General features: G+C 37.1%; 1 protein-coding gene across 2 annotated transcripts in view; it reads left to right on the plus strand.

Moving 5' to 3' along the window:
• Positions 1–11,769, plus strand: part of NUP107 (nucleoporin 107) — a 48,320-nt gene extending 36,551 nt beyond the window's left edge. For both annotated transcript variants that reach the window (XM_008684263.2, XM_008684264.2), the window contains 9 exons: positions 799–837; positions 1,140–1,290; positions 1,630–1,742; positions 2,568–2,670; positions 3,152–3,312; positions 4,293–4,418; positions 6,464–6,577; positions 11,055–11,222; positions 11,588–11,769. In XM_008684263.2, coding sequence (XP_008682485.1) covers positions 799–837; positions 1,140–1,290; positions 1,630–1,742; positions 2,568–2,670; positions 3,152–3,312; positions 4,293–4,418; positions 6,464–6,577; positions 11,055–11,222; positions 11,588–11,695 — 1,083 coding nt within the window. In that variant the 3' untranslated portion in view covers positions 11,696–11,769. The remainder of the gene's footprint in view (positions 1–798; positions 838–1,139; positions 1,291–1,629; positions 1,743–2,567; positions 2,671–3,151; positions 3,313–4,292; positions 4,419–6,463; positions 6,578–11,054; positions 11,223–11,587) is intronic.
• The last annotated feature ends 493 nt before the right edge of the window (positions 11,770–12,262 follow it).

A 12,262-nucleotide genomic window follows, 5' to 3' on the forward strand; every position in this document is an offset into this window, starting at 1 on the left:
GCTATGGGTGACCCTTTGGGGCTCTATTTTATGGATGCAGAATACCAGTGGTTGTATTTGTGTTTCAAGTAATTTTTTTAAAGATTTTATTTATTTCAGAGAGAGAGCATGCACGTGTACAAGCAGGGGGAGGGACAGAGGGAGAAGCTGACTCCCCGCTGAGCAGGGAGCTGGATGTGGGGCTGGATCCCAGGATCCTGAGATGATGACCCAAGCTGAAGTCAGATGCTCAACTGGACTGAGCCACCCAGGCGCCCCTATGTGGTTTTTGATAAATTCATAACTTTATCTTCGTCAGTACCCAACTCTAAATCAGCCAGCTAAGCTAACTGAACCAGACTTTTTCTATGTGAGGTTTCAAATCTTTGTTTTCTTTTTTCTTTTTGTTTCTTTTTCCTAAATGATAATAACATTTTAGTCAGTACATGTAGAAGGCAAAATGATACAGTAGTTGAAAGCTGGGGCTTTGGAGTAAGTCCTGGGCTTACGTCCTTACTCCCCAGCTTCTAGTATATAATTCTGGGTAAATAAAACCTCCGTAGTTTCTTAGTTTAGAAACTCTTAGTTTCTTCCTCTGTAACTTGTGAACAGTGATAGTAACCACCCACAAAGAGTTATGGAAGGTTAAATTGGACAGCACATAAACTCTGCTAAGCACTTAGCCTACCTAACATATAGTCATTGCTCCATAGTAAATATTAAAATCATTAAATCATTTAATAGCAGAATTTTTATTAGATTTATTGCTGGTACACGTAAGCAATCGTGTTTATAATTTATCTTTTTTTTTCTACAAAGGAAGAAGTTTCCATTGAAGTTTTAAAGACATACATACAGGTAAACTTTAAGAATCCACAATTTGATTTTTTTTTTTTACCGTTTTGGTGGAAACAAAAATCAGAATGGTAATGTTTTAATGCTCAGTGGCAGGAAAGTTGTCAGAATCTGTAAGAGATCTTTTAATTATCATAAGTATATTTTATTTGGAATTTAAAGTCATTCTGTTCAGTACCATAAATCCACGTCTATATGAATCTCTTGTAAATGTTTGAAATTTTAAAGTGAATTTTTTAAAAAGCACTGCTGATCCCAGAACCTGTTCTATCATTGACATACTTTGGCCTTTTTCTGTTTTTTAGCTTTTAATAAATGAGAAGCATACAAATCTCATAGCATTTTATACCTGTCATTTGCCTCAAGACCTAGCTGTTGCCCAGTATGCATTATTTTTGGAAGGTGTTACAGAATTTGAGCAGCGCCACCGTTGCCTGGAGCTGGCTAAAGAAGCAGGTAAAAATGGTTGAGAACTTTTTGTTGGGCTTCACAGGCAAGTTATCATTTTGGCATTAGTAACATTTATCTTTCTAGTTTTAAATCTTATTTCTCTTGAGAGAAAAAGAATGAGATTTTTGATGAAATTCTGTTTTAGGAATAAAATAACTTCTGTAACTCATGTGTAAAATATCCCCATTATGGCATTTCCTTTTATAATTTTATAATGTCTTTCATACTTTACATGTTATATTTTTAAAAAATTTTTATTCTAATTTACCAAATCATTGTGACTATTTAGAGAATATTAGTGTGAATGATTAATTCTTGTTTTTGTCTCTTTAAAAAATTCCTTAGATTTGGATATTGCAGCTATAACAAAGACTGTAGTCGAGAATATCCGGAAGAAAGATAATGGTGAATTCAGTCATCATGACGTGGCCCCCGCCCTAGATACCAGCACTACTGAGGTAACGTGAGGGGCAGAGGAGATGTGTGCGTAACTCCTAATAATCCCTCATGTGGCTCTTTGGTGAACTTCCACCTTAACATACTCTGGCTCCTTTCTTTTTTTTAAGAATTTTTCTTTGTCATCCGAAACCTTCTAAATTTTAAAAATTGGCAGCAGACTTAAGGTCTTATGTAAGGGATTTAAATTACTTACAGTAGTATTGTGCTAAAGGAAGCTTCTTTAACAGAAAAAAGTGAGCATTGGATTTTTGCTCATTGGATTATTCTAGATACATGATCAATCACTAACTCTTAAGTAGATTACTTACCCTATTTTCAGAAAGCAAAACATTTTAGAGGAGGAGGAGGAGGAGCAGTTAAGTTGGTGGGACATAATTCCAGATTCACACTCCAGTAAGATTTTTTTTGTAATTTTTTTTCAGCTTTTTTTTTTTTTTTTTTAAGATTTTACTTGTTTATTTGTCAGGGAGAGAGAGAGAGTGTGAGCATACAAACCCGGGCAGCGGCAGGTCGAGGGAGAGGCAGGCTCCCTCCTGAGCAAGGAGCCCAACGTGGGACTCGATCCCAGGACCCTGAGATCATGACCTGTGCCGAAGTCAGATGTTTAACCGACTGAGCCACCCAGGCGTCCCTTTTTAATAATTTGATAGAGTTACTAAGTGTGAGAAGAAACTAAGGAAAGCTAGATTCTTTCAAAATTTCGGATAACTTGAGGGAAAATCATGCTTACTAAAGTGCAGACGTAAGTTAATTCTACTAATTTGCAGAATATATTAGAAAAAAAGCACAATTGATGTTTCTTTTTTTTCCAATTAAATGAATAGGAGGACCGTTTAAAAATTGACGTGATTGACTGGTTGGTATTTGACCCAGCACAGAGGGCAGAAGCACTTAAACAAGGCAATGCGATAATGAGAAAATTCTTGGGTATGCTTTATTTTAATATTATTTTTTCAAGTTTTTGTTCAAACCTGTATATTCTTAAATTTTGTTTCGTTGTGTTTTTTTGTTTTTCTAATGTTCCAATGGGGGAGGGGAGGGCAGATGACAAAACCACCATTCTTACATATCAAGAGCCTAGTATTACGAAACAAAACATTTAATGTTATCATTGTCCTAATCAGTTTTTCATATCATCTCAAGGCTTTTGAAAAATGTAGTTGCCTTAAGACACAAAAGTTGGTAAAAGCAACTGCATTAAATGAATCCTTTTGTGACTGGACACATTGAAATAAGGAAAAAGCCTGGCCGTTAAGTAGAAGGAATCACCCAGACCTTTAACAGAAGTACTTTGGGACTCGAAATGCTTATAGGTGACTGTAAAAGTTGCAAACCAATTAATTTGACTCCTTTAGAAACCACTATATTGCAATTCACATATATTGAAAATTGTGTATCTTTTTCACAGCATCAAAAAAGCATGAAGCTGCAAAAGAAGTGTTTGTGAAAATTCCTCAAGATTCTATAGCGGAGATCTATAATCAGTGGGAGGAACAAGGAATGGAAAGTCCGCTTCCCGCTGAAGATGATAATGCTATCAGAGAACATTTGTGCATTAGAGCTTATTTGGTGAGATGATAAAGAAAATCACAAATGTTTCTATCTTCATGATGATTTTTCTGATTTCACTCTCAGACTTTGAACTGTTTTTCCAGAAGTGGTGACTGACTTCTTGGCTTATCTCCCTTGTGACTGTGGTACTGACTGATCCACAGGAGCATTGAAATCGTGGTCTGGCTTTCATCAGCATAAGCTTCTAATTAATGCCGACCGACCAAGAATTTCTCACATGGTAGAGAGTGTGTGATGTCTGAAACTTAGTTTTCTTAAGATTCTTTGAATGCTTTTATCAACTTTAATATTTCTTTTGTGGGGGGCAATAACTGAGAAAGGTACGATAATGTAAATTTGTTATACCTAAAATAACAACATACTTAAAACTCATTCAACAAATAATGAAGTAATTACATCAGGCTAGATTCTAGGGCTACATCTGTGGATAGCAGTCTGTCCTTGCCCTCTAGAAGCTAATGGGCTAGTCAAGAAGACAGACAAGTAAATGTGCGTACATCATAGAGCAGTAAATGGCAAGATACTTATATGACTGGAGTGCTTGAGTTAGGAGTAGGTGCCAGAAAACACAATATACGTGTACCTTGCTGGTATTTACCAGTTGACAAAATATTTATTCACAATGATTTTTTTGTGTGCAAAAAATAAATATCGAACAGTTCTGTTTTTTGATGTTGCAAAATTACTTCTAAGAACCAAATTTTTTTTTTTAAAGATTTTATTTATTTATTTGACAGAGACAGCCAGCGAGAGAGGGAACACAAGCAGGGGGAGTGGGAGAGGAAGAAGCAGGCTCCTAGCAGAGGAGCCTGATGCGGGGCTCGATCCCAGAACGCTGGGATCACGCCCTGAGCCGAAGGCAGATGCTTAACGACTGTGCTACCCAGGCGCCCCTAAGAACCAAATTTTAAAAACTGCGTAGAACATATGAAAACTTGTGTTTGTTTTGTATTTTTCTATTTTATTTTACATCTTAGGAAGCCAATGAAACCTTTAATGAGTGGTTTAAGCATATGAATTCAGCTCCACAGAAACCTACTTTGATACCTCAAGCAACTTTTACTGAGAAAGTGGCTCATGAACACAAAGAAAAGAAATACGAAGTAAGTTGAATATAGACAAGACCTACCTATTGCATTTTAAAAATACAGGTCATATATTTATTTTTTTCAGACTTTTTTTTTTTAATTTTGATTCCAGTATGTTAACATACAGTCTTACATTAGTTTCAGGTGTTGTCCAGCATCGTGATGCAACACTTCCATACATCCCCCAGTGATCATCACAAGTGCACTCCTTAATCCCCATCACCTATTTCACTCATCCCCCCACCCACCTTCCCTCATCTGTGGAAGGAACCTTGGGGGCTTCCATAACTTGGCTTTTGTAAATAACACTGCAATAAACATAGGGGTGCATGTATCCCTTTGAATTAGTGTTTTTGTATTTTTTGGGTAAACCGCCAGTAGTGCAATTGCTGGATCATAGGGCAGTTCTATTTTTAACTTTTTGAGGAGCCTCCATACTGTTTTCCACAGTGTCTGTACCAGTTTGTGTTCCCACCAACAGTGCACAAGGGTTCCTTTCACTCCACATCCTCACCAACATTTGTTGTTTCTTATGTTTTTGATTTTAGCCAGTCAGGTGTGAGGTGATACCTCATTGTGGTTTTGATTTGTATTTCCCTGATGATGAGTGATGTGGGCATCTTTTCCTTTATTTCTTGGCCATCTGGATGTCTTCTTTGGCAAAATGCCTGTTCAGGTCTTCTGCCCATTTTTTAATTGGTTTATTTCATTTTTTTGGTGTTGAGTTGCAGAAGTTCTTTATATGTAATTTTAGATACTAGCCCTTCATCGGATATGTCATGTGCAAATATCTTCTCTCATTCAGTGGGTTGCCTTTTAGTTTTGTTGATTGTTTCCTTTGCTGTACAGGTTTCTATTTTGATATAGTTCCATTAGTTTGTTTTTGCTTTTGTTTCCCTTCTGGAGACATCTAGAAAAATGTTGCTATGGTCAGTTTTTTTTTAAAGATTTTATTTATTTATTTGACAGAGATAGAGACAGCCAGCGAGAGAGGGAACACAAGCAGGGGGAGTGGGAGAGGAAGAAGCAGGCTCATAGCAGAGGAGCCTGATGTGGGGCTCGATCCCATAACGCCGGGATCACGCCCTGAGCCGAAGGCAGACGCTTAACCGCTGTGCCACCCAGGCGCCCCACTATGGTCAGTTTTTGAGATATTTATTGGCTGTACTCTCTTCTAGGATTTTTTTTCAAGATTTATTTATTTTAATTGAGGGAGCGCAAGAGTGCGAGTGCAGGTGGGAGTACGGGTGGGGGAGAGAATCTCAAGCAGACTCCCCGCTGAGTGCAGAGCCTGTTGCTACGCAGGGCTGCATCCTGCGACCCATGAGATCATGACCTAAGCTGAAACCAAGAGTTGGATGCCTCGCTGATTCAGCCACCCTGACACCCCTCTCTTCTAGGATGTTTACGGTTTCAGGTCTCCCATTTAGGTCTTTAATCCATTTTGAATTTATTTTTGTGTTTGGTGTAAGAAAGTGGTCCAGTTACATTCTTTTGCATGTAGCTGTCCAATTTTTCCCAACACCATTTATTGAAGAAACTGTCTTTTACTTATTAGATATTCTTTCCTGATTTGTTGAAGATTATGACCATATAATTGGGTTGATCAGGTCATATTTAAAGAGATAATTTCTTCAGCAGTTATATTCTTACTATAACAGGTGATCTTTCTGTTAATGGTCTTTGAAAAAAAGCCATCTGTTTAGTTAGTTTTCTGCACATTATTAACCAAACATGAAAAATACCTTCAGGTGACGTTAATGTTCATTTATGAGGTTGAGATTTTAGTGTTTTATTCCACTGCAATCTGTTGATAGTTATTTTTGTATTTGGCTGCCCAAAGTCAGCTCTATTTTTTTTTTAAGTTTTATTTATTTAAGTAATCTCTACACCCATGGAGGGCTCGAACTCACAACCCAGAGATCAAGAGTTGCATGCTCCTCCATAAAGTCAGCTCTTTAGAATGATATTCCGTGTAAATGTTCCTGTCTGTACTTTTACAAATACATTATTTATTGATTTTAGTTTGTTAATATGTCTGCCTTATGTTTGTTTTGCAGATGGATTATGTTATTTGGAAAGGCCATTTGGATGCCCTAACTGCCGATGTGAAGGAGAAAATGTACAATGTCTTGTTGTTTGTTGATGGAGGGTGGATGGTGGATGTTAGAGAGGTAAGCTCTGACCATTGTGTACAGCTAAAAAGAAGAAGTCTTTTTTCAAATGTTCTTTCTCTGAATAGGAGCATCTATGGATCTTATATAACCTTTGTTCTTATAACTGAACATCCCATAATTTAAACCTAGACTGAAAATACTAATACTAACTAGGGAATAGAAATCTTGGACTGTTGGGTGAACAGTTTCTTCAGATTTAATATGTTCATTCTGGACCTAAAAATTTAATTTTATGTGTATTCAACTCAAGAATACAAAGATAAGTCTAGTAGCCGTGGCCCTCATCTCTGAGCTATCTATTTAAGTGACCTGGGGGGCTTTTTAAAAATGCGGGGCTCCACTCTGAGATTCTGATTTTAATTCATCTGAGGTAGGGCTGGGTTTTTTGGATATTTTCTTGTAATCTGCTGGAGAGCTAAAATGTGTGTCTTGGGTTGAGATCAGTTGCAGGAGTACTAAATGCCATAAGAAAAGCACAGATTAAGTATTTTGTGCGTTCAGGAAAAGAAAAGGTTGCTTTTACCTAGAAGAGGTCTAGACAGGATGCTTGAAAGGTGTGCCATTTGACTGATTCCTCAAGAATGGGGTAGAAGCTGGATGAGCTGAGGGGAAAGGAAGGATACTGCAGCTATCACGTGAGCAGAGAGGCAGAGGCCTGATCCTGTGGCATAGCAGAAACCGTGCGTAACCAGCTTTGCCTCTGCAGACCTCATGATCTGTCCAAGGGAAACTGGAAATGCTGGATTCTTGAATATCTGGTACAGTATTTTGAACAGAGAAAACCATAGGAGCGTTCTCGGTATCTTTCCTTCTGCTATTCTCCGTGTCCTGATATATTCACTTTTTTTTTTTTTTTTTTTTTTAGATACTACATTTGTCTAGCTCTTCTAGCCTCCCTTTCTGACCAGAAGCAAAAAACGATAGGGCATAAGACTAGACTAGATTTGAGCCCCTACTTACTGCTATTCCTGATACAGTAAATTCTTCCTAAAGTTCATAATAGAATACTGTTGATTTCATAAATAGTTTTGAACCTTCAGCAAGTTACTTGAGCTAAATTTTTCTCTTCTGATGCATGCTGGTTTTCATGAAGATAAAATTTTAGTGTTGCAAAATGCTACTTAAGTATCATTCAAATTTTGAAAAGTCTTTAGTGGTTTATTTATACATAAATCTTTATTCTAATTATTAACCTTAATAGGTTAGATAATGAAAGTCAAAAATAGTCTGGAGTATTGTAAAAATAGAGTTGGAGTGGAAGGCAATGAATGATACTTTCGTATTTTATCAAATATTTAAAAATCAATATTCAGGGGCACCTGGGTGGTTCATTCAGTTAAGTGTCTGCCTTTGGCTTGGGTCATGATCCCAGGGTCCTTTGATTGAGCCCCACATGGGGCTCCCGGCTCAGTGGGGAGTCTGCTTCTCCCTCTACCCCCTGCTCATGCTCTCTCTCTCTCTCTCTTGCTCTCTCTCAAATAAATAAAATCTTTAGAAAATAAAAATAAAAATCAATATTCAGTCTCAGTCACTTCTTCAGATCTAATCCAGAAGAGATTTCTTGAATAATCAAAGGATAAATAATGATATTTTGAATCACCTCAGTTGAGTTTAGCTTAATACTCTTACATATTCAACAAAGTAGGGAATTACTCAGGGCTCCTGCTGGCCCACAGTCACTTGTATATGAATTTGGGAATGGTGCCCCTTCTCTTAAAGAGATCGATTCTGTGCCAAGTGCACATAACCTGTAGGGTCTAGACACAGGCTAGACCTCAGTGCCTCACTTTCCAGGCCAGCCTCCATTGGGCAAGGATAGCCCTGGCATTGTACGCGGTATCTCGTATCCACAACTAAGGCTTTTACGTAATGCCAGAACAGACGCTTCGTGTTAGAAGCTCGTAGCACACAGGGTTGGCAGGGGGGTTGGAGCAGGCAGCTCGTCTTTACCTACTTTTCACCACCTGCACCTCGACCACACTCTAGTTGAAGCCTCAACTGTCCTTCCCTTACTTCCCGGTCCTCCTTATACAGCTTCATCGTCTAGATCAGCTAGTAATCCTTTTAAAATGGACTAGACGTTACTCTTCTACTTAGAACCTTCCGATGACTCCTTACTATGTTTTGAATAGAACTCAGTTCTTTTCTTGAGGTACAAGACGGCACATACACTGGACCTTGACTACCCCTCCCCCAGTCTTGTATCCTACTACCTGCCCCCCCACTACATTTTAGCCTCTGGGCCTCTGCTGTTCTTCCTCTGCCTAGTATGCTCTTTCCCCAAGGTAGCTGTGTGGATGGCTTTCCTGCCTCCTTCGGTAGTGTGCTCAATGTCTTCTCTCTTTAGAGACCCTCCCCCTCCCCCAGCCAGCCTGTATCACTTTCTCATTATCCTGCATTGGTTTTCCTCATGGCAGGAAATATATATAATAGATATTTATTTGCTTCTTGTGCGTCTACCTCCATTAGGATGTGGACTTCATGAAGGCAGCAACATTGTTTTCTTCATTTCTCTTTGACACTTAAGTTAATGCCTAGCACATAAGAGGCTTTCAGAAAATATTTGGTACCTTTTGTAAATGACTGGGGTGAATGCACTGTCTTCATATTAGAGATACCTGTAATGTCAGCTCAACTCCTGCTGGCAACACATACCAGTGAATGAGTTTTTCTCATGTGTAAGGCACTACTATATGTCCCTAATAGAATGTTTTAATTTTATATATTTACAGGATTTTTCAAAGCTTTTGTTCATTTAGATGACAAAAACAGCTTAGGTTGTGGAGAGCGATTTATTTCCTTTTCCTTGTGGCAAATTGCTGGGCCCATCGGGCATGGTTCACGGTGGTTGGTAGCCTGCTGCTATGGGAATCCATTTTAGTTCGCAGAACAGGTTACCTGTAACACCCCCATGATATTTGGCAGCAACAGGACCCAGAAGAAGCAGGTGCCAGAATCCATCCTGTCAGATCAGATTACTAATAGACCTGCTGCTACTTTCAGGTGTTAAGGGCGTCTGGGAGCCAGGGGGCACTTTGCCTCTTTAGCGTGGGGGGGAAAGATTACATTGGAACACAAATGGAGTGACTCAGAGGAAGCAGTCCTCCATTCTTAATAGGCTCTGGGTGGAAACAACTATTTTGAATTATGAGTAAGACCTTTGGTTTTAAATCCACTTCTGAAGGTAGCGAGTGCCTATTTGAGAAAAGAAGAGTGCTTTCCCTTTTAAAGTTAAGAAAACACAAAGCATGCATTTTAATATTTACTGTTATATATTTTTATCTCAAAACAAGACTAAAGGATTGATGGTAATTTTTCCTATGTGTGGAAACCTGACCTAGGTCACCCTAAATTAGTACAATCACTCATTGGTAGAATTACCACATTACATTTTGTTGCTTCATGCCTCCACTTACCTACCTCTACCTTTGACAAATGCTTTAGCCACTTAATATTATACTCTGTCCCATGAAGATAATTTCACTGATTAATATAAATTGTCATAAACAAAAAAAACTTCCAAACTTCTAAGAAGGTACTGCTTTTAAAAAAATTAATTAGGTATTTTATTAGGCTTTTCTGAAGACCAGTTATTTAGCTTGTCTTGTTTTCAGTTTTGTCTTATGCTATGAATTCCATGGATTTCCTTCCTATTTTTAAGAATTGTTTCATAAATTTTCAGGTTGGGCACTTTTTAAAATTATTTAAATGATTTTAGTTTTCAAACTTGTTGCGAGAAAATGTATTGGGTATATTTCTCTACTCTTACTGTGCCCACATAATTTTTTCGAAAGGCCCATGTATACTTAGGAAGAAATGCTAATTGTTTTCTCTACATTATTTTCCTCATAGATCTGTTCTGTCTCATTAATTATATTATTCAAATCTATAGGTTCTTTTAATTTTTCTATTTTTGAAAAATTATACAAATGAATCATAAATTCACGTTGCTTAAACACAGTTTGCGGTGACATTGTCCCACCCGCTGTGCCTCTCCCCTCATCATGACCCTTCTTCCCAGCAGCGATCATCACGAGTTTGTGTGTCCTCTTGCATGTCTTTCCAAATCTGTACACATCCAGGGCAGGTGCCACTTTTCTGTTTTGTTCCAGTGGTATTTAGTCTCTAACTCTTACTGCTTTAAGCATGTTTTTATTCAAGACACAGTAAGTATTAGAAATACAAATTCAAAAAAGAAAAATATAAATTCAGAAGCATTTTGTTTTCGTTATCTAACCTGGGACTCCTCTGCAGTATGTTTTGTTTACCTTCATGCTGTTTTACCAAAAATTATGTCTCTAGCTATCATGATTAAAATCCTGCCTTGTTTTCTTTATAATGGGCGTCATAAGCTTTAGAGAAACCCCATTAGCTTTTACCTGTTGCATTTTGGTTTTGATTCAGCACTTGATTTTTTTTATAACAGTTATTTAGCTTCAACTTGTTAAAATGACAACTTGATGTCTGACTATAGGATGCTGAAGAAGACCATGAAAGGACACGCCAAATGGTCTCACTGAGAAAGCTTTGTCTGCCAATGTTGTGTTTTCTGCTTCATACCATATTGCATAGTACTGGTCAGTATCAGGAATGCTTGCAATTAGCAGATATGGTCTCCTCTGAGCGCCACAAACTGTATCTGGTAAGTTCTAGAGCATTTACAGCTTTCAATTTTAGTGATTTGATAAGCTCCGTAATAATATTTGATTTTGTGAGATGTGTTTACATTTTTTAGATGTTCTTAGATTTTCTTAAAGTAATGGTCCACTTCTAATGTTTGTTCTGTTTTTGGAAATACATACATATTCATAAACACTAGGAAGTAAATAGACTGGCTCAAAGAAATAGCTTTGAAGTTCTTGGACCACGCTAACATACTGGCCTTGGCTACATAAATCTTAAAGAGGAATTTCTTCTTACGTTAAGCTAATCGGGTTAAGTGACTATAAATTCATATATTCTTCCTTGTTCTCATTCTTAACTTTTTTTTTTTTTTCTTAAAATCAGGTATTTTCTAAGGAAGAACTAAGGAAATTGTTGCAGAAGTTAAGAGAGTCCTCTCTAATGCTCCTAGACCAGGGACTTGATCCATTAGGATATGAAATTCAGTCATAATCCATCTACTCTGTGATCTCACTAACTTCTGTGATAAATGGAGTTTCTTGTAAAATAAACATATTTGTAATTACTGGGTTTTTCTTTTGCATTGTCATGGAGAAAATGAAAATTTAGATATTTGAATTTGTACTTTTCAGAATATTATGGTGATAACTTTGAAAATTTAATGTATTATATCACTGTCTCCCTTTATTAATAAAATTATATAAAAATTAAAATTTTCTCTTACAAGTTCCAGGATTGTCTCTAATGTAATAAGAAATTAAATTTCCTATTATCCTACTTTTCTCCTGTGAGTATAAATACTCTGATATCTTAAAATTATAAAGAGGATGGAAAGTAGAATCGTATCTAAACCAGGTATGTAATTTCTTATCATAAAATTTAGTATTTTTTAAATACTACAGTTAAGATGAATATAGCAAGATTTTTGTCTAATATTATACTCTTGTTTTCTTTATTTTGAAAACATTTTTATTAACTCATTCAGCAAACTGGCTACTAAAATAGTTGGATCTTCTGAAAACTTATCGTGGTTCATAGTACCTGGTACATAGTAAGCAC

Source organism: Ursus maritimus, unplaced genomic scaffold (assembly GCF_017311325.1).
Source record: "Ursus maritimus isolate PB19 unplaced genomic scaffold, ASM1731132v1 scaffold_21, whole genome shotgun sequence".
NCBI lineage: Eukaryota > Metazoa > Chordata > Mammalia > Carnivora > Ursidae > Ursus > Ursus maritimus.